We start from the raw sequence: 27045 nt of genomic DNA on the forward strand, positions 1-27045 counted from the left end.
AATCAGAGATCACCACGTGACTCACTAATCAAACTTCTCTTACCCCTCATATTTAATTTAAAGTCTAATAGGTTAGATTATAAATACCTATTTTGATGTTTCTGACTTCGTCAGTGAAATATGTTGGCCAGCTGCTTTGGGCCACCTTTGCTCTTGTATCGGAAGCTTCACATCATTTGGCCTCATGACATGGGTGCTTTCGTTTGGAGCCTACATGGCTCAAATCGATGTCTAGTTGGTTGGGATCCTTCCTGTCGTTGGTTGCCTTCCTTTTTGTTCACATCGTTGAGACCATGAGAAGTGCATTGGCGCAACCAACGAATTGCCAACGACGGAGATTGCCAATGATCTCTCTTATTCCCCCCTCCCGGTAACCTCCATTGAGAGAGATAGAGGTTGGGCTTGATTCTAACCCGAGCTAACTCTTTGGCTTTTAAACTTCAAGTAAATTCGGGTTTGGATTGGGCCAGTGAAGACCCAACCCAAACCAAGAAGTGGGTACGCTGTGGGCCAATTGCAACTTAGTTTGTGAAATAAAAGATGTTGGGCCTTAAGCTCAACTTATGTAAATGGTTTAAGGTTTGGGCCTTAGCCAACCAATTGATAGGAAGGAATATGTGGGTTGCAGTCCAACCTCAATTCAACCAACTCTTTGTCTTGAATTGGCCCATATTAACAATTTAATTAATTTTAAAATTTAGAAATTATCATATTATTTAAATTAAAATATATTATTTATTTATTATTAAAGATGGTGATTTTAATAGCACGTGGACTAAAAAATTTCAGTTATTTAACGGGTTTGGGTTGGGCCAAACCAATAAGTGGGTAGGCTGCTGGCCAACTGCAGCCCAACTCAGTTTGTGAAATAAAAGATGTTGGGCCTTAAGCCCAACTTGTGCAAATGGTTTGAGGTTTAGGCCTTAGCCGAGGCCCAATAATAGGAATATGTGGGCTGTAGTCCAGCTGCAATTCAGCCAACTCTTTGGTCTTGAATTGGCTCACATTAACAACAAAAATTATGATATTGTTAAATTAAAATATATTATTTATTATTAAAAGTAGTGATTTTTCTTAGCACGTGGACTAAATATTTCAATTATTTAACTTAACATTATGAGTGCATTAACTCACATTTTTATTCATCTCGTACTTTATTCTTTTTACATGATCATGCATTTTTCTTTATACAAGTCAAATATAATACTTTAGTGTGCAAATTAATAAGGATAATTTCCTTTTCACCGTCTAAACTACCACCTTTTGTATAATGACCCTCTCAACTTTTTTTTTTTTTAGAAAATGACTCCTTGAACTTTTTTAGTACATAATGACATCCTAATGAGAGAGGTTAAGGAAGGTATTTTTGATAGTACATAATGACATCCTAATGAGAGAGGTTAAGGAAGGTATTTTTGATAGTTTAGGGAATTATTATGTAAAAAAAAATAGTTCAAGGGGTATAAAAAATAGTAATAGTTCAACAAGTTAAAAGAAAATTATCCTAATTATATATTACATTTCCATGCACAAATTAAATATTATTTTCTATGTGCTACATATATGATTCAGTGCACTTAACCATGAATATTAGTGAAAAAACATAATTTATATTTGGCATGACTTAGAAAATAATCCCAACATAGATTGTTTGTGACTTTTCGTGAAGGCTCAAATCTACTTGAAAGTTTAAAAGAGAGTCTTATTTTATATTATTATAACAGCTTTCTTAGGTGACTCTTCTGAGGTTAGTGAACATTCCTATGTTAAATAAAAAAAATTTCTATAGTAACTCTAATCTCTCTCAACAGTTAGTGGAAAATATATAGTGTGTTTATCATATAGTGGCCTTTAAAAAAAGAGAATGTACGTTTATCACATAATGACACCTTCTAATAACCTTAACCATATCAGCAATGAGAAAAAAAAATCCAAATATCATATCAAGGTAACTTCTAGTTCATGTAAATATACAAGACTTGACCCAATTAAGACATATAACATTATTAATTAATTAAAATTTAGTTTATTAATACTAAGCATGTTATAAGATATGATTTATATTGTTAGTACGTGTGACTGACGTTATTTTTAATGTTTTATGCATGCTTAGTACAATTATTATTTTATATCACAAGATGTGGGCTAAAAAATTAAGTCTATGAATATTTAGATTTATTTAGATTTTAAGTGAATTCCACTCACTTAGCTATAATTATTAGCTCATAAGATTCCTCTTCTAACAATTCAAATGCTAATCAGTGTGGTGACTGAACGAAATATTATAAGACCTTACCTCCATTTAAAAATTACCCGTTTAACTTTCAATTGCAATAGTCATTATGATCTAAATTATCTATTACTTCAATCATTTTTATTATTGTTGGAATATATTTATTATAATTAGGTATCCGTAAATTTCTTATCATTGCAGACTTAAAAAAATATATTATTAAAACTTCATGTATCTCAAATATATTGAGGCCAGTTATGATTCTAATTTCGAATATTGACAAAAGTAATATGAGCTATTTTGGTCCAATAAGACTAACCCATTGACTCTGTATATAAGGTTTAACTTTCTTATGTACTGTAAATCCCACATATTTTATGCAGCAACCCCCTAAAATAAAATTTAAACTCTTAACATTCTTAAAATTGTGCTAAATGGGGAAGCTCAACAATCTGCTCATCTTCCTTTTAAACCTATGTGATGTCATACAGTAACACTGTTTTGGAGTTCCCTGAGTGCAAATTGGCCAATATTCTGCTTTGAGCTGTATTTATTTGATTGAATCATTGTTATGTAAATTTGAAGGCAATGTCAGAACAAACTGAACAAATGAGAGATTTCTTGGAAACAAATCAAAAGATCAAGGTGTTCTCAAAAAAGAAAGAAAACAAATCAAAATGGTTGGGAAGATTTTTTTATTTTTTATTTTTTTTTGGTTGGGAAGAATTTTAAACGCCTTTTGACCCATATAATATTCTGCCCTGCTTTTTTCTACCTATTTCGCCAACAGCAACTTGAGGATTTACAACAAAATTATGGCACACAGCTTCGACATTCTTCTGACTTGAGCTAAAAAGCTTGATGCTTCCGGGCTAACATCCAACTAGCAACCTTACATCTTCAGTTCACCAAATTCCTGAGTTCAGCAGCCAAATGAATTAAACTTTTTCTTACAACCATAATGTGGTGCTATTAGAAACAATAAACAAATAATAAGTGTTATCCATTAGACAAAGGTAACTAAAATATATTAGAACCTACATATTCCAAACTGTCTAACAAGTGTGCATAGACCACAGATCAGTTGATTAATTACTATTCTACATTTATTTTCATTTCCGAAATTCACGGTTCAACACATATACCCACCCTGCTTCAGTCTTCAGAAATATAACAGCTAGAAGTAGGGTCGGAATCGAGGATATATGTGAATGAGTGTAATACAAATATAAGAGATGGATACAGCATCATCATAGATCATGGGAGGAAGCGCCACGTAGAGAGATGAGTGCAAAGAAAATAAACTAAATAAACAGTAACGAAATCATTCTTATGGTTACAATGCCAAATATCCAAAAGGAACATGAAAAGAACATGACATATGGAAATTAAGATTCATCTGCAATTGAGAAAAAGAAAAAGGCATCCAAAAAGGAGCTTATATTTCAAGCTAAACAAACTTAGGTGCAAGTTCTTGAACCAAGTCCACAATTGGGAAAAAGAGAGATTCATCCTATCAGTATTGACGTATCCTGTAGTGTGAGATGTCAAATTCTAAAGGAATTCACGAAATAATATGTCCAAATGGCAGGTCAGAAAATTGATATGCCTCAGATGTTTAGCTTATATGAAACTATCCTTCACACATCTAATTCATTCATTACTCCTGCCATACAATGGCTATGAACATGTATGGAAGCCAAGTAAAAGAATATGTATAACAATTGGGATATAGGGTAGGTTAAAAGAAAATTAAAGAAGAAAAATAAACAAATTACTCCCAATGTTCATAATGTGGGTATCTCAAACCCACAACAGATTGACAACAAAAAATTTCATACCCAGGTATTAATAAGAAAAGATTACATGGCATGTGACTGATTTGAGGAAAAACAATTTTTCAAATATAAAAAAGCCATAACTATCGATAAAAGAGGAAATCTAATATTTTAACCTTGAGATTTCTTTAGTCTAAATATCTCTCATGTATAGTTAAAAAACTCTGATGCTCGGACAATATTGTTCTTAAGAAAATGCAACAGAAGCAAATTGATATAAAACTGATTTCAGTATTTCTCTACTTAATGAATTTTAGATTTAGGAAAATCTGAAACTAATAACCTACCTATTCTTGTATCTGTTGTTTACACCCTCTGCTCTCAATACTTATAATTCGCACCTTACGTTTTAGAAAATATTTGCTGAACATACCCTACTGTTAGATTCATTAACTAAATTAACAAGGCGCACAAGTAAAGTTAACTACACTAAGGACCCTATCAAAGTAATCTTGCCAACCTAAAGCCATTTTCACACCAAAGAATCTCATCTCCTCAGTTTGCACAACCACCTTGCCCTCCTCCTGTGGTAGTTCACTACTCTAGCTCCTTCACCGTTTTCGGCCAAAGCTCCTCACTGCCCCTCTCCGCCACAACATCCTCCCCATTAATCTCCTCTAGAAAAACTCAATGTGAGATTACTTCCACCACCCATTTTGGTTGTAGCTTTTGGATTTTTCCTTTATTTTCTGTAATTCTTCCTCCTTCAATTACTACTGTATATTTTATATGCGCTTAATGGTGATCTCCAAGCTGAAAGATATCTCCACCTCCCCTAAGGAGGATCTCAGCTAATTATAGAATGGTTATTTTATCTTATATTCTAATAGATTGAAAAATTATACTATTTCCTAATGTAACTTTATATACTCACCAAAGGGTAGCAACTGTAATGTCTCTGTGGCAGTTGGGCGACATGATGGACTAGCAGATAATAACCGCCTCAAAATGTCGGCTTGCTGTGGGTAATGTGTAGTCCATTCGGTTGGAAGGATATTCTTTTCCCTCAAATCAGATAGGACAATTCTCCTTTCCATTTCAGTAGAGAAGGGGAAACATAGCTCAAAAAAAATGACTCCCATGCAGTAAATGTCAACCTACAAAGACATCAAAAATATATTCTATAATAGTTTGCAAAGGGAAACATTTAGTAATTATATAAGGTATTTGTAGTAACCTTCTCAGTCATAGGCCCAGATCTGGTCTCCGGTGCAATATAAAATGACGTACCGTGCAGGGGTGTCTCACTAGGGATCTGCGTGTCATGATCTGAAAAGATCCTCCTCGCTATGCATAATATTAAACATTTAAACATAAGTTTGCATAATTAACAAGAAATAATGAAAAGTTCATAGAAAATAAATATTATTCTAACAGGATAAAAACATGGCAATTTAGATGTCTGGAGTACAATCTAATTAACTCTTTACTTTCTTAGGTCCCTGTCTAGGAGTCTAAGTTGGCTACGAGAGAGAGCTGTCCTGAACCTCAGGCTAAGCATCCTTCACAGGAACCTTCTTTCCCTAGGTTGAACCATTATAAAATTAGAACGGATGACCTATCCTTTGACTGTTCTCCACTTACCTAGAATGGGTCTTCCAATCAGAGGTTTAGAGCAGAAATCTAACTGATAATACAAAATCTTAACACTGTAGGCTGATTATATAGATGTCCTATCAATTCTAAACATTATATTCAAATATATTTCTGCCACTCCATGGTAGAAACTAAGTTTGTCAATTAATCAAGATATTTGGATCTAAACTGCCTATCTTCCCATCAAGGTCACCAATCACTTCTACTTTGGTGCATGCTCATGGCTTAGGGTCATGTATCTGTCTATCACAAAGACATCTCTGCATTGATCATTTCTAGACATTCCTGATGATTCACTAGCGGAAGCTAGATCTTTTTGATTCTCATCAAGACTAATCAGGATAATCCTCCCTTCTCTGAAAAGGTTTACAAACCATATTCCATACCTGTGAACCATGGATTTCCAGTCATAGATATCTTTGTTATCCTTGTGTACTATAGTCAGTCATATAAGACTTCAATCTCTAATCAATGTAGCTATGTTTTTTTATTGGGTTAAATGTATTTTATCTCTCTGTATTTATGCCAAAAATTATTTTACCTTCATGTACTTCAAAAATTTACAATTTTATACTTATGACTAAAATGGGACCATTAGACAGAAAATCTAACAATCTCACCTTACTCATAGAACTATCGAGAAGCATTAAGTGAGCCAGCTTCGCAACCGAAGTGCCACTGGTTCAATGGTGTTCATTTTGCCCTCGATAGCTATCCTGCCCCTTTAAATTTCTTGTCGTTGGCATGTCTTGTAACTTCTTTTCCAATTAATAGAGAATCGCAAACTTGTTTGCCAAACCTTGTATTTTGCTTGTCTTTGCTTTGTCGCAATCCAAAAACAGGTGCATCGCTTGGGAAGCGAACGGCTGACTTAACTTTGCTACTTGAAAGTTGGGTGCCGCGCGGTCGTTGTCTATCTCAAAGACTTTGTCCGTGACAAGTGGTATCAAAGCCAGGTTTGAGACATTTTAAAATAGGAGACAAAGTGATTATGGGCATAATTACAAATGGGTAAAATATATTTAAACCTTTTTCATTTCACTTGCCCATGTGTCTCGATGAGCACTTTCTTTCTTTAGCCTATATATGTAAGGTTTTTGAAATTGTAAATTTATCTTAGGTGTGGCCTTCTAGCATGCTTATCTTTACCGAGCATAAGCCAAATTAATTATTTTTCTTTGTACATAGTCTCTAACCATATTGACCCTTTGTTTTGACCATGATTTAAATTTACCTTTTGTAGGAACAAGAAAAAAATCATGTGCGGTGCAGGTGACCCACATTCCCTCTTCTCTCGCTCATTACACGACGAGGAGATGGCCGCATATTCCTCGGTGAGACATGGATTCCCCCTAATGTGCTGATTGCGCATCCAAGGCACAAATCAAATTCTAACCCAACTCTATAAAAGACCTAGCTAACCCTAATCCGCCCTTTCTACACTGCAACCACCTCTGTCCTCGTTCTCTTCCCTTCTTCTCCTCCTCTTGACCTAGTTAGTATGTGTCATTAGATTTGACCAATGAAACTTCGCTGAATCAATCAAAGAGTGCTCTGCAACTCACCCATGAGTCGTCTTCCATACCTCTAAATTAATTAGAGTTTAATAGTGTAGATCTAAATACTTTAATTATTGTGTTCGTGGCTTCATAGGTGAAACTCATTAGCTAGTAACTTCGGATCAGCGTTACAATGAGGCCTCGTGTCGTTGATGCCCTTTGTTGGTACTTTCGTTGTAATGCCACTATTTCACTTTTTTCTTTATGGAAGAAACGCGATTTCCTCGACAATTAACTTTTCCCTTATATAACCCTATGTAATAACTTACAAGAAAAATTTACACGACAAGAAGAGGGTTAGAGACTAGTCCCAAGTTAGATCAAAAAAATTTATGCGGTGATTCTAATCTCTCTCAACTATTAGTGAAAAAGAAGAGGTGAGTTTATCACACAGTGACATCTTCTAGTAACCCTTAGAGGAAAGACGTTATGCATTTATCACATAGTGACATCTCGTAATGACTTTAATATGAGGAAAAGACCCAAGCACTATCTCAATGTGACTTTTAATAAATGTAGATTCACAGAGCATTGACTCAATTGAGACATATGACATTATTATTATTAAAAATTCAATATATTGATACCAGGCATGTAATGAGATATGACTTTCATTGTTATTACTTGTGTAGTTATTGTTATATAAGCATGCTTAGTGTAATTGTTATTTTATATCGCTGAATTTGGAGATTTATTTGACTTTTGAGTAAATTCTACTGACTGAGCTATGGTCATTGGCTCATGGGATCCTTCTTTTAATATTTCAAGCAAGATTCCCAATATTGGGATCGGGATCGGTATCGGTATCGGCCGTCCAAAAAAACGATACGTATCGGCCGTTCGTATCGGATCGGATTATTTTTTAATTATATAAAATTCTAAATATTATTTAAAAATGCAGAAAAATTTGAAAAAAATAACAAAAAATAAGAAAACAAAAATTACTCACATATGAAGTCTAAAAACTTAAAAAAATGTATTAACTTACTCAAAATTTAAAACTTTGTTGAATACCGAGCTGGTTCTCGTAAATTTCTATAATCTTCATCATCATAATCATCATAAGTTTGTAAATATTGATGTTTGAGACCTGATGCTCCAAAAAGTGATTCCATCATTACTAGTTATATTGTATGGATCTTGTTGTGTGACTTGCATTTGAGGAGGATAATAACCAGCATTTGGATCTTGTGCCTGAGAATACTGAGGATACTAAGGATAATAACTAGCATATGGATCTTGTGATGGCTCCAAACAATAAATACTCGATGTACCATAATCATAGGAACCAAAATGCATCTTATAACGACGTCGCTGATATGTATATATATCCTCAATTTCTTTGTCTTCACTCGTTATGCCTCCTTGACTTTCCTCAACAAATGTAGATGGAATGATCTTACCACCATATGTATCATCAGGACTATGACTAATACTATTAGGTATACTATCTCTCGCTGCTGAATGACTCGTACCAGCCTTTGCCCTCGTCGTGGTCTCTCCCAATATTTCATCTAACCATGGGTTATCTCTGTCATCTAATAACCTGTACTCTATTTCTCTGATCCATGGAGTCAAGGGGTCTTCTTCATCAAAAATATGATTTAAATCAATCAATTGTTCATTTTCTGCTTTTCTTCTTAAATTTCTCTCCATCAATCTCATATTATAATGACAAAAAACTAATTTCTCCAATCTTTCCATTGTCAATCGGTTGCGTGTTTTTGTGTGGATTAAGGAGAAAGTAGTCCAATTTCTTTCACACTGTGATGAAGACACAGTTTGACTTAAAATCTTCTTTGCTATTAGTGTCAAATTTGATGCCTCCTCCCATCCATAAATAGACCACCATTCAGCTGGAGTGTTATGAGATATAGCTGCAGCAACTTTAGCAGTACTAAATTGCCCAGCTCTCAATCTATATCTCTCCATCTGAAATTAGAAATATATTATTAGCTTATTGATTATATTGATTATTGAAAGTTAAAACTTGAAACAAATAATAATAAAATTATTTAATTAAATCATAACTTACTTCTTTATCGCACAGGATTTGTTTATGAATATCGGGCTCAAACTTGCTGATTACCTTTCTAACCCCTAACAAGACTTCACTATCATTATTGACATTTTTAGAGAATTGAAATCTTGGATTAAAAAAATACCCTGTAGAAATTTAAAATTTGTAAGCACTCAAATTTTTAAATATTCATAAATAAAAGTAAATTAAAACTTAAAACTTAAAAGCATGCTTACCAGCAGCGTGTATATCTCTATGTAGTTGTTTGTTCCATCTAGAATCAATCATCTTCCACCACTTCCTATAACTTTGGTCTATATTTTTTTTATTGATTCTTTAACTATGTCCATTGCCTCATATAAGAAACCCATCTCAGACTTGTCATCACTGTCTAGAAGTCTTAATACTTTGATAAGAGGCTCAAATACTACGGTGGCAATTATAATATTATCCCAAAATGTATTTCCAAGAATCATATTTTTCAAAGTTTCACCTAAAGATTTATCTTTAGGTTTCATATTCTTAATTTTCATAAACCACTCCTATGATGTAAACATTCGCATAATATCATCCTTGTAGCTAAAAAGTGAGTGGCAAATCTAGTGACGCCGGGTCTGATGATCTCCCTAACACCAGTCATTTGCTTGAGTAAATTAAGAACCCAACCATGGTTATATATAAAATTTGTTAACTTCTGACCTTCACATATGACCATGTCAATTTCAGACTCTTTTACAATATCCTCTAACATCAGATCAATACAATGTGCAGCACATGGCGTCCAATATAAATGAGGTCTTTCAATCATTAGTAAATTTCCAGCAGTTTTATAATTTGCCCCATTATCAGTAACCACTTGGACTACTCTTTTTTCACTGATTTCTTGTACTACCTCATCCATCAACAGACAAATATAATCTGCATTTTTGAAATTAGCAGTAGCATCCACAGACTTCAAAAATATTATCCCCATGCCAGAGTACACTAAGAAATTAATTATATTTCTTCTGTTTTGTGTACTCCACCCATCACACATCAGTGTACAACCAAATTCATCCCAATACCGTTTAAATGTCTCAATATAAGTATGAAGTTCATCTACCTCTGAATCAAGATATTTAGTAACAATATCATTTAAACTAGGAGGGGGAACACCAGACCCTACTGATTGTATAGCATTCACATAGTGTGATAGTAAGGGCTATCAGCTACATTGAAAAGAATATATGGTTGTAGAAGAAAAATTTAGAGATAGCTCTACCAATGTGTTTCTTTGCATTTTTAATTCCTTTGAGAGCTATCTTGATTGAAGTCTGTGTACGACCCTTTTTTTCTGAAGATATGTATCCATTGGTCCAATATTTTCAGACTCTGCTGTAACACCAGGAGTCCTATGGGTAGAACTGCTGCCCCATATTCTCTCTCTCCTCGTATATTAACTGATCTAAATCTCTGAAAGTTACCATCAGTGCTTCTTCTCATCTCTTCCTCTTCTCTATACATATTTCTGCTCTCTTTTATTGCCCTCCTCATCTGTCTCTCCTCCTCATCCTCCTCACTTTGCTCACTGCTATCATAATCAATGTGTACAAGATTATGCATCAATTCTTCACGAATCATTGACTCTCTTTATTGTGCAGATTGTTTATCCTTCTTTTTGCCAATTAAATGAGCCAACATCTGCTTTCTAACTTCCAAAGACACTTAAGTGTAAGCTGCTACATTTCCTTGTCTTCCAACTAAATATTCTTTCAAACGGCTGACACCACCACTCATTTTCTTTCCACACTAGTTGCATTTAACGCGCCTTTTATCTTGCCCAATAGTGCTACAATGTTGCCACCCAATGTCGGTATCATATGACTTCTCTTTTGGAGCCATTAATATTTTAGCTCTGCAAGACTGCAACTAAAAAACATAAACAAAAATCAAAATAAAATATAAAATAATTTAAAATTTATGAGGCATAATTGCATAAGCAGCACTAGGTGCTGCTGTAGCAGAGAAGCTGCTGCTGCTGTGCTGAGAAGCAGCAGCAGTAGTCTGCTGCTGCTGCAGGTGCGCAGCAGCTGCTGCACTGCTGCAACTGCTACACAATGGAAAAAAAAACTTATCGAAGGTCGCTGGAGATCGAGGTCGTCGGAGAACGTCACCGGAGAGACGGAGATCTACTCACTACTTAGTCGTCAGTGAAAAAGAGAGTAAAAGATCCGTGAGAAAGAGAGAAAGAAAGAAAGAAAGAAAAGAGAGAAAGAGAGGAAAAGAGAGAGAGAGAGAGAGAAAAGGGAGAGAGGCAGGTTTGATGTCCCCCGGGTCGAATCCGGATCAGACCCGTTCCCACCCGTTTCGGTTGGGATCGGCCGAAACTAGGAACCCTGAGTCCACACTTGGTATTTTTGCAAGTGTCTTAGTTTATTATATACTTTATAGTTATTTTTATGTTTTGTAGTTTTATGTTATTTGCAATTATTGAATACTTATATTTTCTGTTTCGCAGTTTTATTATGAAATTCATAGTTATTAAACAATTATAATTTATGAATTTTTGCAATCAGCTAACTTAGTTCCTAGTTTGTACTTGTGTAGATTGTGTAATAACTGAAAGAGTCATGTGTGCTGCACGAGACCTGCCTCCCTCTCCCCTCGCTCGTTACACGAGGAGAGGGTGGTTATGAAATATCTGACCAACACATTAGATTTTCAAATCCAATTTGTCAAATCCTAGATCCCTCTTCCTTCACACAACTAGTGCCCCCTCCTTCCTCTTCTTTTTCTTGTTCTTCCTTACCATTATTGTTTGCGTCGACCCTCTCTAATTTATGAGTACTAATCAAACATTAATCACTATCTAAAAATGCACAAGCTCTGGCAACATACATAACTTTAGTTTATGCATGTTTTCTATCATAGTTAGGGGCACCTCTCTAGGGTGCCATACTATAAATATCATTTAAGGGTTATACACAAACCAAAGATCGCCTAAGAGTGGTTTGACAAATGTGCATAATTTCTTATATAATCGATATACACCTTAAGAATCTTCAACACTAAAATTCATGTGACAAAATCTATAAGACACAATTTCTGAATATATCATCCTTAAGTGGCCTTAGTATTTATATTTTAATCTTGTTGACTTCAAAGTAAATAGCCATCTTATTTGTAGACTGTAATATTGTTTATTGCTCTTTTATTATCAGAACATATGCTATTCTACTGCTAACTTGCTTAGTAGAAGATTATCACAAAGTACATTTTGTATGGCGATGGATTTGACCGACGATAGCGAGAGGTGCAAAAGTCAACAAAGAAGCAGAGGGTGGAGACGATGCTTTTAGGAGAACCAAGAGGCAAGAGAAAAAAAGAGAGGGAGAGAGAGAGAGGGTAGGTTGATAAAGTAAGGATGAGAAGATCCACAGCTGATCATCACTATGCATAATGTAATAATAAAAAAAATAAAGGAAGAAACTTCGTGATTTACAGTAATGCGTCTCGTCAAGGTTTGGCTTGCGTATCGATGCAACACGAGAAGGTGATAGCCCAACTTAAGGTTCACAAGAAAAATTACCCTACTCATGACCTTGAGTTGGCTATAGTGGTTTTTGCACTAAAGATTTAACGTCACTATCTTTATAGAGAATCTTGTACAATTTTCACTAATCACAAAAGCCTCAAGTATATCTTCATCTAAAAAGAATTTAACTTGTGGCAACATAGGTGGCTAAAGTTGATGAAGGATTATGATGTCAGCATCAATTATCATCCAGAGAAGGCGAATGTGGTTGCAGATGCTTTGAGCAAAAAAATATCAGAGGGAAGCTTAGCAGCACTCACTTGTCATCAATGCATAATTGAGGATTTCAAACGCTTAGAGATAAAGGTGACATCACATCAAAAGTGAACAATCATATGCAGTAAGTTTGTTTCTAATTTCTAGCGGAGTCTACATTCAGCTATCAGAACACGATTAAAATTCAATTCAGTTTATCACCCGTAAACTAATTTACAATCCAAGATAACTATCCAAACTCTCAAAAATATGCTACAAGCTTATTCCTTGGAGTGGAAAGGAAATTGGGATGACCATCTTCCCTCATGGAATTCTTTTACAATAATAACTATCATTCCAATTTAAGATTAGCACCTTATGAGGCGTTGTATGGTAGGGTACAGATCTCCGCTTTGTTGCTATGAGATTAGTGAGAGACAGTTGTTGAGTCTAGATCTGGTACTAAATGTCACAGAAGATTATAAAAATTAAAGAAAAACTTCTGACAACTCAAAGTCATCAAAAGAGTTATGCAAACAGTCGAAAAGAAAATCTAGAGTTTCAGTTGGAAGACATGGTTTTTTTTAAGGTGTCACATTGGAAAGGATTGATCAAGTTTAGCAAGAAAGGCAAGTTGAGTCCTCATTTATTTAGATCTTTTGAGGGCTAGAGCGGATTGGAGATGTGGCATATCAAGTAGCATTGCCATTTAGGTTGGCCAAGATCAATAATGTTTTTCATGTGTCTAGAGAAAATATATGCCTAGTGTTGATCACGTGATTGATGTCGAGCTTTTGGAGATCCGAAAAAATTTATCTTATGAGGAGCAATATATAAAAATCGTAAAGATGCAACAAGGTAATTATATTCGTGAAAATCTTATGAAAAAGCACAAGCCGGAATTAGCAACTTGGAAGTGTGAAGATGAAATACGAGAGAAAGATCTAAAGCTACTTCCTCAATCTACATAGTGATTATTCCGGTATTACCTTATCCTTTTATTATGTTAGTTTTAATTTCGACGAAGTTTTTTTTTGTTGGTAATAATTGTAATAATAAAGAAAATAGAGGGTGCACGTGCGGTAAAAAAAACGAGGGGGCACACATGACTGCACATGCACCCCCTTCCCTCCCCCTCACTGTTATGCGGCAAGAGGAGTGGCAACGAGTTTCTCGACCGACTCGATTGATTCCGAGTCAAAATCAAAACCCCCCATATAAATAAAAACCCTAGATCCCTTTCTTTCACTTACCCTAACCCTCTTCTTCCTTCTCTTTTTCTTCTTCTTTCTTCTCCATCAGAATTGTTATCGAATCGAATCCACTTTGCGATTCACCGATGGTGAATTCTCTTAGCATGAGGTGATAAGTTACAAAACAATCCCTTCAAGATCCGGATTGATTACAAGAAGCAGTCCACGTAACCAAGAGAAAATATTTACCAAATATTCTCTTGTAGTTAGAAAATTATGAAACTAAGGCTGATTGATCCGTAACTTCCTGATCTACGTTTTTTATATTTACGCCCTTCGCAGATTCAAACTACAACTGGGACGAAAACACCATAGAGTGGGGATGATGGTGGTGGTGACGAGTGAAGTAGATGTTAGGGTTATGGATGATAATGAAGATAAAAGTGGATGGTTAATGTAGTTTAAGGGATAAGTATGAAGGAGAAGAAGTGGTCGAGATCCCAAGAAGGAGAGAGGACTCGACAGACGATGAAGATTAAAAATTAGACGAGACCTTGCCAACGATAGAGGTGGCTGGTTGGTAAAGAGGGAGGAGGAAGATTAGGGCATAGAGACTAGAGAGAGGATAGAGGAGGATAGAAACCAATATTCATTCATCATAATAATTTTGGCTACCATCCACACCTTTATAAAGGCTAGCCAACAAGCCAAAATAACAATTATTAACCATCATAATTCTAGTGGACTCCCGCTGATCGCGTTCGAACGAGGTCGACCGCATTCGAATGCACAAAAGACGTTCTCTGTGGATGTGAACTGATGCAGGCGTTCGCACGCGGGCGTTCGAACGCGCCCGACCGCATTCGAATGCACATTTTGCGTTCTCTATTTTTACGAATTGATGCATGTGTTCGCAAAGACGTTCGAACGCACCCCCTTCTAAGTTCGAATGCGACCTACAAAAAATTTATTTTAATAAAAATAAATAACTAATGCAATAAAAAAATACGCTAGCAAGGTATATCAACCCACCGCGCTTCCTCCACCTTGTCCTCAAGATGTAAAGTCAGGGAAATGCTCCAAGATGTTCGTCTCTAACTCCTATGTCGTCCTGCCGAATAGTTTGCCAAGCCACTCGACTAAGACCTCCATCTTCAATCTAGTACCATGATGTCATCGGCGCCTAACAAGTACACAAACTGGCTCTACGATTTTTGTCTCCTCCAATGGCTCAGGTAGAACTGATCCAACAATCTGATGATCTCCCAATGTACTCTCAACCCCTCAGGCAGCTCCAAATGATAAGCAACCTGACCGATACGCTCTAACACCTGAAATGGACCGAAGTAGCAATGTGCTAACTTCTGGTTTTGCATCGGACGCAAGGTCACCTGTTGATACGGTTGCACCCTCACGAACACCCAACTGCCGATGTTAAACTCCTGCTCCCAATGACTGCGATCATAAACTTCATGTGATTTTGAACAAGTTTAAAATGAACACGCAACCTTCTCAATGTGGCATCTCTTTCCATCAAGGCTAAGTCCACCTCTGTCCGATCTGCAAATGCCACTGGATTATAGGCGCGTAATATCAGAGCCGTGCGCCCATACACCACCTCGAACGGAATCATGCCAATATTGCTGTAATAGGCAGTGTTGTAAGACCACTCCATCCACAATAAGAATTCCAAATATCACCTCGGCATCTCTCCAACAAAGCACCGTAAGTATTGCTCAATGCTTCGATTGACCATCTCGGTTTAGCCGTCCGTCTGTGGATGGTAGGCCGAACTGAACTTAAATCAAGTCCCCTGCAATTTGAAATAACTTCATCCAAAAGTCGCTCACAAATGCACGATCACGATCTGAGACAATCGTGCGTGGCATGCCATGCAACCGAGCAAAATCTCTAACAAAAATTTCAGCCACTGACTTGGCTAAAAATTGATATGACAATACAAAAAAATACGCATACTTACTCAATCTGTCAACCACCATAAAAATAACAGAATAATCACGTGCCAAAGAAAGACCTTCTATGAAATCCATAGATATGTCTTCCCAAATACGGTCCGATATTAGTAGAGGCTGAAGTAATCCGGCCGATTTTAATGTGATTGCCTTAGCCCTTTGACAGACTTTGCAAGCACAAACAAAACTCCTCACATCTCGCCTCAATCCCGGCCGCATGTTTGTGATATCCTCCTATAAATCCTCAAGACACCCTCATAACTAGCCTTTGAAGTTACCCGCAATGTTCTTAGCGCGGAAGCACCCGAATATGCATGCATCAATATTTCAGCTTGGATATCTTCCTCCACACCCTCCTCAATGGCCTCCTCATGGACTTCCTCTGGATACTCTCTATCTCCAACAACCTTATCGTCCCCTTCAAGATCGTCAATGAGCATCACACTCCCGATCGGTTTGAAACACTGATGATCGGAGATGAAAGCAAAGGCCTTTCGCTCTCTCCACCTGGGCAAGTGTGAGAGTTCGAACGGGAGGTCTTGTGTCTCCTCTAATATCGGAAGAGGGTCTTAAGGGTGGTCGTGCTCCAGTATTAGCAGCTGCTGTTTGTAAACCTGCAAAATTTCCAGCAGGCGTTCTAGGCGCATACCGCTCATCTCAGTTGCCCCAACTTGCTTTTGCTGCCATCTTGAAAGCCTTGTACTTTTGCTCCATCCTTACAGCCTTCTCAAAGGCCTCTTCAAGAGTGGTAGAACAGAGCACGAACATCGGCCTGAATTTCCTCCCGCAGCCGTAAAATAAATGTGCTCATCAATGTCAGTTCAGGCCAAGATGGCTTGCAACGACTACTAACTTTTTCAAATTCTGCTTGGTACTCCAATACGGTTGTCCTCTAAATTATCTTGCTTAATATGACAGCAAAATCTTCATATGTTGTTGTCCCAAATCTGCGTATAATCCTCTTACAAAAGTTTGCCCAACCGATAAATCCTCCACCACGAATGGCCTATCGATACCAATACAATGCTATTCCTTAGAGGTGAAAGCTTACCATCGGTACCTTTGCGTCCTCCGTTGCCTCTTGACAATCAAAGAATTGCTCCACTTGAACCACCCACCCAATCTGTCAAATCACCGCCTTGGAATTTTGCAAAGTCTAAGCATGCGGTTCTCCACCGGATAGCATTGTCAGGCTTGCGAAAGATCCTTGATTTAGGTCTGAACCGTTGTGCTTGTTGCTCTCCTCTGAATCTTCGAGCATGCCCATTCCATCTTAGAATGGATCAACAACATCATCTATGTGCCAATTTTCTTCATCGACAAAGCGCACCGGTGTCACATGCCTCTCGGGTTCTACCATCGCCGGCCTTGAGTTGTGTATTAGAGGTGGAGGATGATATGTAGGAATAGGTAAAAGAGGATCATTGACATTAACATGTCGTACCTGGACATGTGGGATATCGGTTCGATGTGGTCCCACAGCTGGTCCTTCTTAAGGCACCGATCTTCGTCGAAAAGATGACGGAACCGATCGATTCATGACATATTCCTTCAAGGCATTATGATTATTCTGTATTGTGTCCACCCGATGCGGCAATGTTTGAAACATGCCCCTAAGTTCATCCGCCAAGTCCATCTTCACTCCCATAAATGTTGATTGACTCGGTCTTACCGTAGCCGCCCCAAAGGAATTAGCCTTACGATTAGGGTTATCGTGGATTGAGTCTTTCTTTGTCAATGTGCTCTCCATTGATCTCCTTGTTGATGCCATCTTCCTTATCTCCACTTTTAATGGAGATTCGAGGTTCATCAAGCTCTGATACCAATGGTAGGTTACAGAACAATCGCTTTAAGATCTGGATTGATTGCAGAAAATAGTCTGCGCAATCGAGAGAATATTCTCCCATAGTCAGCAAATTACGGAACTAAGGTTGATCGATCCGTAACTTTCTAATCTACGTTTTTCATATTTATGCCCTTCACAGCTTCAAACTACAACTGGGACGAAAACATCATAGAGTGGGGATGATGGTGGTGGTGACGGATGAAGTGGATATTAGGGTTATGGATGATAATAGAGATGAGAGTAGATGGTTAATGTAATTTAAGGGATAAGGACGAAGGGGAAGAAGTGGTCGAGATCCCAAGGAGGAGAGAGGACTCGACAAACGAGAAAGATTAGAAGTTAGATAAGACCTTGCCAACGGTAGAGGTGGCTAGTTGGTGAAGATGGAGAAAGGAGATTAGGATAGAGAAACTAGAGAGAGGATAAAAATTAGAAACTAATATTCATTCATCATAATAATTTTGGCTGTTATCCATATTTTTATAGAGACTAGCCAACAAGCCAAAATAATAATTATTAACCCTAATTCTAGTGGACTCCCACCGATCGCGTTTGAATAAGACCGACCGCATTCAAATGCACAAAAGACGTTCTCTGTGGATACGAACTTATGCAGGCATTCAAACGTGCCCAATCGTATTCGAACATACATTTCGCGTTATCTGTTTTTGCGAATTGATGCAGGCGTTCGAACGCACCACCCCCTTTCGCATTCGAACGCGACATACAAAAAAATTATTTTAATGAAAATAAATAACTAATACAATAAAAAAAGACTAGCAAAGTATATCATGAGGACGAGAGATTTTAGTCAATTTGTTTAAACTCAAGTGAGTAGGTTCATTCATATTTTTATTTCTCTTATAATTCATACTTTTTATATGATCATATTAAATATTATATTTCTGTGTATAAATTAAATATTATACTTTTGTGTGCAACTCCATTTGGTTCGCTCAAGTGTTCTCTCACCTCTTCTCCAATCATATTAAATTTCTCTATTCTTACTATTTAAAGTAAGATTTTATTTCGAGCATACTATATAACTTCATGCAATAAGCAACAACCTCCACTTTAAGTTCTACCTTATACCAAAGGTGGTCCAATTTTTCTTCAACCAGATATCCCACATGTTCATAAATTAAGTAGAGACAGATGTCATCATGGAAAATTGTAAAATAGCATGTATTTGGCAATTAAAAAAAACCAAGTTGTTCTCAAGTAGGATTGAACAAATCTTTGCAGTAAGCTGCTAAATAAAACATTCAAATGCACTAGTTACAGCTTTAGAGACATATCAAGGCACTTTTGGACAAAAGAAAGGCATTATAAGACAGAAGAACACTTGCACTGATTGAGGCTTAATGTAATGGCCGACATAGGTGGAATGTACCCACAACATAAGATCAGTTGTTTACTTCATTTATAAAATCTCCTTGCTCCCTGTAAATCTGGACTTTGTCAGGTTCCGAGGCTATAGTCTCTTCTTTTTCTTTTTCCTTTTCCTTTTCTCTTTTCTTACCAACCAATAAACTTAATATGTTCTTGCCTCTCCACATGCAAAAGCACACTATTTACTTTATGTAGGTGCATGCAGCACAAGAGAAATCCTATCAAAAAGTACTTCACGGTGGAGAAAATCTTCAAGCTGGAAGACTAATAGACTATTAAGACATAATCATTTGAGGGCAAATATAGTAACCCATTTGCATAGATCTAATACTTGTCCAACAAGATTAAGCAGCAGACAACTCAAATATTTGGGGCGATATAGTAACAATTTGGTTTTTATGAAGAATATTAAACAACTGACTCCTTATAAAGTAAAGAAGAGTAGATATAGAAACTATAAAAAGAGAACAATAAAACTTATTCTTGTAATCAGTTCAAACTAATTCTAAGGTCACAAAATAACAGATAATCAAAATATAAATGCATGGTAGCACTTACCTAGACCAAAGTCTCCAATCTTTACATTGTCATTAGCATCAAGGAAAATATTACTCGGGGTGAGATCACCATGAATGATGCCATGATGATGTATATGCTCCAGTCCTTTTAGAATTTGGTAGAACACACGCCATGCTACTTCCTCGCCCAAAAGACTGTTTTCTGGACCAAGCATGTCCTTTAGAGTCCTTTGAAACACAAAAGATATTGAGAAACAAATAAATACTAGTGAAATAATTCTATGAGAATGCTTGAACAACAAACTGAATAAATAAGGTTGTCCAACAGTATAAACCACAAATGTAAAATTTATTTTCTAAAATTGGTAGGATACATCTATCTATTCGCATATTCTAGGATATTGTTAAAAAGGTTTTACAATAATACAATGTCCCTTTCTCCTTGAATTCTTTTAACCTTTTCTGTATTTGTTGTGTACACTATACTCCTTGCAACAACTCAATGTATTTGTTAAAAATGGCTTGTTGTTTACTTGGATAAATTAATGCTATAAAATATTATCCAATTTGTACAGAGGATTGTGCTAAAATGATCATGAGTCATAATATATCAATTTAACTAATAAACCTTTAGTAGAATGTCTTGCGAATACTTGGTTATATACACTATGAATTTAGTAAAGGTAAATTACCTTATACAACATTCCATTTGAATGTGTAAATATATTGAGTCGTCAGCTTGTTCAGCTTCTAATAGGGTTCCACATGAACTGTTGCTTTCATAGGCAACACCCGATTCTATCCATGCCTGTTTTACGCATATAAATCATTATTAAGCCAATAAAAATAGTTAGAAGCATACAAGAACCCTAAACTTCCATACATAAAGAGATAAAATTTCAGCCTCAAAGCAAGCGTCTTGATTGATCAATCGTAAAGTACTCTTGTTATATAATTCATCTTCATTCAAAATTTAGATTAGGTTTCTATGATATGTCACCTGGTGGTATCGTACAATATGTTGATGGTTCAAGGATGAATGGATAATCACCTCCCTGAGAAATATATCATATGATAATACATGAATATATCTAAGGTATTGAAGCATACTTTAAAGATGACACCAAAAATAGGTAAGTGTACTGAGAACCCGTAAGAAGAGAAAGCAAATAGTGTTAGGGAACTAACACTCATGTTTAGCTTACCAGACTAAGACGGATCTTACCAAATGTAGATAAGCAAGAAACATAGCTAGGTGTATTAAGCATTCATCATAAAAGGAAAGAATAGCAGCAAGAGATATCTATCTATCTATCTCCATAATGTTCTGAATAAACTAAGAACAGTAAATACATGCCATATACTCATACGTATTGTTAACTTACCAATTCTAAAAGCTTAAATTGTCCATCTGATACGTTCTCCCCTTTAGGCTAAGGTTCGATTTCTTCCAATTTCCTGATTTGGACTAGATCTGGCACGAAACTTTGAAATAAGATCCCGAAATATTCCGCTGTCGGATCGACGTGAAATTTTTATATGTTGTAGCCCCAGAAAAGAGCTTTCCAATGAATCTAGTTTCAGGCGAATCGGCTGTGGGGATCTCGAGATATCGTCCAATTAGTGGATGATGGTCAGGGTGGTCTGTTTTGGATCCGTGGATGGAGGCACATGATCCTAGGTAATGGTGGTTGGTAGAGAACCGGCGTTAATGGGGTGGCACCGGTGAAAAGTGGTGGTGAAAGGGTTATGGTTGATGGAAGGGTTAAGGCAAGTGATGGATAGATTGGAAGAAGGGGGAGGAGAGGGCCGCCCCTAAGGGTCTAGGGTGATTGACCGGTCGAGGGAGGTTAGAAGCGGCGTCGCCGGGGATTGAGAGAACGGGAGCGAAGAAGACGAAGGAGGCAAGGCAAAACTCAATTCTCAATTCAATAATGACTTTGGTTGTCATCCACATCCTTTTAGAGGCTAACTAACAACTCAAAATTAACCCTAACAATACAATTTTCGCCGACCGCGTTCGAACGCACCGAGTTCGCTCCTCTGAATTTGCGAACGCGATGCAGACGTTCGAACACACGATCGAACGCACCTGTTTCCCACTTCTCTGGATTTGCCAACGCGATGCAGGCGTTCACAGTGCGTTCGAACGCCAGTGCACTCTCTTCACCCATATTCACAACCCCGTTCACAAACGCGTTCGAACTCACTCCACCCACATTTGAATGTGACTTACAGAAAATTTATTTTAATGAAAATTAAACACTAAAACATGAAACAAAAACACTCCTAAAGTGAATCCAAGCTCAAGACGACATCGGTGAAGTTCGAATCGTATCAATCCACCATGCTTTCGCAACCTTGTCCTCAAGGTTTGAAGTTTGGGAAGCGATCTTTAAACTCTGACTCACGTTCCTCCATGGTATGATCTTCTGCATTGGTTCCCCACATATCTGAAGATATAGGAAATGCTGGTGCTAAAAAAGAGGCAAGCTTACTTGTGTCCGATTGGCGCGAAAGAGCATCGGTCGCTCGATTCTCAATCCCCTTTCTGTAGACTAATTCGTAGTCATACCCAAGGAGTTTCGTGACCCACCATTGTTGGGATGGGGTGTGCGCACGTTGCTCGATGAAGTAGGGTAAACTACGCTGGTCCGTGCGGATAGTAAACCATTGGCCAATCAAGTAGGGTCGCCATTTGGTGACGGCGTGTAGAATCGCTATCATTTCGTGCTCGTAGGTGGATAGCTGTCGCGATTGGTTTGACAATGCCTTGCTCATATACGCCACGGGTCTGCCCTCTTGCATCAAAACTGCTCCAATGCCCTCACCCGAAGCGTCGCATTCCACCACAAAGGGCTTGCCGAAATCCGGTAGTGCTAGAACCGGAGCGGTAGACATAGATGTCTTCAAGGCTTCGAAGGCCTCCTTTGCTTTGCCCGTCCATTGAAACCCACCTTTTCTGAGTAAGGAGGTCAGCAGGGCAGCAATTTTGCCATAGTTGACAACGAATCGCCGGTAGTACCCCGTCAACCCAAGGAATCCCCTCAATTCCCGCTGATTAGTAGGAATCGGCCAGTCCACCATATTCTTGATCTTACTTGGATCGGCTTCCACTCCTTTTGCTGAGATTATATGCCCCAAGTACTCCACTCGTGGCTCTCCCCAAAGACACTTGCTCATCTTGACTTTTATCTGGTTTTGTCGCAAAATATTTAATACCTCCCGCACATGCCGCAAGTGCTCGCTCCAATTCCTGCTATACACTAGAATATCGTCAAAGAAGACGAGCACGTACCGACGCAAGAGCAGATGGAAAAGGTCATTCATCAGCCCTTGGAAGGTGACCAGTGCATTGGTGAGCCCAAACGGCATGACTCGGAACTCATAGTGGCCATCGTGAGTTCGGAACGCCGTTTTGTGCACATCTTCAGGGTCGACTTGGATTTGATGGTACCCCGCTCTTAAGTCAAATTTACTGAAGTAGGCCGACCCTGTGAGCTCATCCAGCAACTCCTCGATCACCGGTATTGGATACCGGTCCTTGACAGTAATTGTATTCAAGGCTCGGTAGTCGACGCAAAACCGCCAACTCCCGTCTTTCTTCCGAGCCAATAGCACCAGCGACGAGTAGGCACTTCTACTTGGTTGAATAATCCCTTGCTCGAGCATTTCCACTACCAATTTACTGATCTCTTCCTTCTGGACATGCAGGTACCGATAAGGCCGGACATTTGCTGGTTCAGCCCTTGGAATGATCTGGATGCAATGGTCGCGCCGACGGGTTGGCGGCAGTCCTCGGGGTTCCTCGAAGAGATCCTGGAACTCCTGCAGCAGTTCTTGCATGTCAGTGGCTATTTTCCTTGGTGGTGGATGTTTTGGTTCAGCGACAGCCATTTGCAATAGTAGAGCTCGGTCCCCTGCACAAGGAAAGCCCACAAGTGGTTGCAATGTCGGCCCTTGCCGCGGTTGATTTCCATCCAACAGCACCCTTCGACCATTCCTCTGAAATGTCAGTGTGAGGTTTGAGAAATCAAATATTACGGGCCCCAAGCTTTGAAGCCATTGAGTCCCCAAAACAATGTCGGCACCTCGCAAGGCCAACGAATAAAGGTCTAATGTGAAAGTTTGGCCTTGCACTTTCAATTCCATATCTCCACAAATAAAATCCGCTCGCAATGTGGTGCCATCTCCAATCGTCAGATTGAACCCTTCCGTGGATTCCGACTCGAGCCGTTGTCAATCAAGATTCTCACTATGGTTTCTTGACTACACCGTTCACCCGCAAGGTCTTAGGCGTAGCTGTTCCCGAGTAGGCGTGGAGAGAGATTTCGGCTATCATGTCCTCCACGGGTTGCTCCTCAGCTTCTTCTCCTTGATGTCCAGCCACACCTTCATTTTCAGCTACAAACTCATTCTCAGCCTCCTCCAATCCATCGATTAGCATCACCGATCCCATCGGTTTAGCGCAGCGATGCCCGAGTACAAACTACTCATCACAACGGAAGCATAGGCCGTTGGCCCTTCGTTCCTCCACTTGGGCAGGTGTGAGTGCTCGTCCCAGACCTCTAGGTGCGTACTTCACATATTGGGATGGCTTCAAGGGTGCTCAAGGAGGTACCACTATAGCAGCAACTCTTGGTACTCCGGTGATGTTTCCTGCCGCTATGGTTGGTTGAGATTGATTACGGCTTCCTTGGCTCGTCCAACTCTGTTTTAGGTGTATCTTCATGGCCCTATGTTTGTCTTCTATAAGCATTGCATCCTCGAAGACCTCCTTTAAGGTTCTAGGCCTTAAAGCCCTTACATCGGATTGTATGTCACCCCGCAACCCGGAGATAAAGGTGCTGCGAAGTTGCTGATCTGTCCATGGTGGATGACATCGGCTACTAATCCTCTCAAATTCTTCTTGGTATGCCCCAACCGTAGTCTTTTGCACTGTCTTTGAGAGTAGAGCATCAAAGTCTTCATACCCCGACGCTCCAAATCGCCGTGTGATATCAGCACAAAATTCAGCCCAAATTTCGATAGCCTCAATGGCATTGGCTGTTTGAAACCAATGAAACGCCACATCCTCAAGGTGGAAGCTCGCAAGCGTCACCTTGTATTCTTCTGCCGTACCTTGGTATGCAAAGAATTGCTCCGCTGTATATAACCAATCGATCGGATCGCCACCTTTGAACTTGAGGAATTCGAGACGCACGACTTGTCCACGGATGCCGTTGTCTCGTTCCGGATCATGTCTAAGTCCTTGTCTTACCGGGGGAGGATGCACCATGAAGGGTTGATGATCCCTCCTTCGGTTTTGATTAACTCGCCGTGGTTCCGGATCGTATTGACCCGCTCACGAATCTTGATCTCCAAGATGGTCTCTATAGTGGTTTGCTCGTCGGATGGGTTCACCTGCAACTGGACGGTGTAACCATCCTTGTTTGCCTCTGCCCATAGGGTGGTGGTAGCAGCGGCTCTTGTGGTTGCAAAGGCTAAACCGGTGGCGGTGGGTTCAAGGGGGTGGACTCGCATCGTGGGATCGATGGTGCATTCCCGTTCGCCATTGCTTTCCTTGTCGCCCGTAGTTCCCGCATCATCTCCATCATCATTTGGTTGTTGATAGCCATTTGCTCGGAAAGAGACTCCAACATGGCTTGAACGCTAGGTTCTTCCGTATTCCGATTAGATCAGGCAGTTCCGCACGTGGAAGTCCCCGCAATCGTTTCCCCCTCCTCTATTGGGAGAATCTCTTCTTCATCATCTCGCCGTGCAGCCATGGCTCTGGTGGTCGTCATAGAAAGCGCCTGTCCGAGGAACGATGGCTCTGATACCAGACTTGATACAATCTCCCCTTTAGGCTAAGGTTTGATCTTTTCCAATTTCCTGATCTGGACTAGATCTAGCACGGAACTTTAAAATAAGATCCTGAAATATTCTGCTGTCGGATCAACGTGAAATTTTGATATGTTGTAGCACTCGAAAAGAGCTTTCAATTAATCTAGTTTCAGGCAAATCGGATGTAAGGATCTCGAGATATCATCCGATTAGTGGACGATGGTCAGGGTGGTCTATTTTGGATCCGTGGATGGAGGCACGTGATCCTAGCTAATGGTGGTTGGTGGAGGACCGACGTTAATGGGGTGGCACCGGTGAAAAGTGGTGGTGGAAGGGTTATGGTTGATGGAAGGTTAGGGTAAGTGATGGATAGATTGGAAGAAGGGGGAGGAGAAGGCCGCCCCTAAGAGTCTAGGGTGATTGGCCGGTCGAGGGAGGTTAGAAGCGGCGTCACTAGGGATTGAGAGAACGGGAGCGAAGAAGACAGAGGCAAGGTAAAACTCAATTCTCAATTCAATAATGACTTTGGTTGCCATCCACATCCTTTTAGAGGCTAACCAACAACTCAAAATTAATCCTAACAATACAATTTTTGCCGACCGCGTTCGAACGCACCGAGTTTGCTCCTCTGGATTTGCAAACGCGATGCAGGCGTTCGAACGCGCGATCGAACGCGCCTGTTTTCCACTTCTCTAGATTTGCGAACGTGATACAGGCGTTCACAGTGCGTTAGAACGCCAATATACTCTCTTCACCCACGTTCACAACCCCATTCACAAACGCGTTCGAACTCACTCCACCCGCGTTCAAACGCGACTTACAGAAAAATTATTTTAATGGAAATTAAATACTAAAACATGAAACAAAAACACTCCTAAAGTGAATCCAAACTCAAGACGACATCGGTGAAGTCCGAATCGTATCACCATCTTGGACAAAAGCAAACCCAAAATGGTAGAATGACGCCAAAACTCATGTTCACCCTCAAAGCCCATCAATTTAATGGGTTTTATATTAGTAAAGTAACCAAACAAGTGTTTATCTCAATACTAATACTTCTCCCTAAAATTACTTTATACCACCAAGTTATTTCAATCTAATAAGAAAATAAAACTACCATTTTGCCCTTAAAAAGATATCACTTTAATCAACTATCATTTCAACCCTTCTCTTCCTCTCTCTCCTTATAATTTTTTTAAATAGAATACCTATTAAACCAACTTCTTATTCTAGTTTAAAGACCACTCTTTTATGTCAGATCAAAAGTTATGATGACACCACT

General features: G+C 38.7%; 1 protein-coding gene and 1 non-coding gene across 3 annotated transcripts in view; both read right to left on the reverse strand.

The window, feature by feature from the left end:
• Positions 1–2797: 2797 nt before the first annotated feature.
• The window catches only part of LOC140774583 (eIF-2-alpha kinase GCN2-like), a 33728-nt gene continuing 9480 nt past the window's right edge, over positions 2798–27045 (reverse strand). The window contains exons 5-10 of one of the 2 annotated variants that reach the window (XM_073117642.1): positions 20938–20992; positions 20630–20745; positions 19978–20165; positions 5249–5358; positions 4946–5168; positions 2798–3149 (exon numbers count right to left, since the gene is read on the reverse strand). In XM_073117642.1, coding sequence (XP_072973743.1) covers positions 3139–3149; positions 4946–5168; positions 5249–5358; positions 19978–20165; positions 20630–20745; positions 20938–20992 — 703 coding nt within the window. In that variant the 3' untranslated portion in view covers positions 2798–3138. Of the gene's footprint in view, positions 3150–3183; positions 5169–5248; positions 5359–19977; positions 20166–20629; positions 20746–20937; positions 20993–27045 lie in introns of those variants that run through there. The other variant, XM_073117634.1, reaches the window with a different exon arrangement.
• On the reverse strand, positions 3816–3908 carry LOC140777757 (small nucleolar RNA Z266). The gene has a single exon (XR_012107080.1). It is a non-coding gene; the product is annotated as a small nucleolar RNA Z266 (small nucleolar RNA).

This window comes from Typha angustifolia, chromosome 2, assembly GCF_048772165.1.
Source record: "Typha angustifolia cultivar Huaian chromosome 2, ASM4877216v1, whole genome shotgun sequence".
Lineage (NCBI taxonomy): Eukaryota > Viridiplantae > Streptophyta > Magnoliopsida > Poales > Typhaceae > Typha > Typha angustifolia.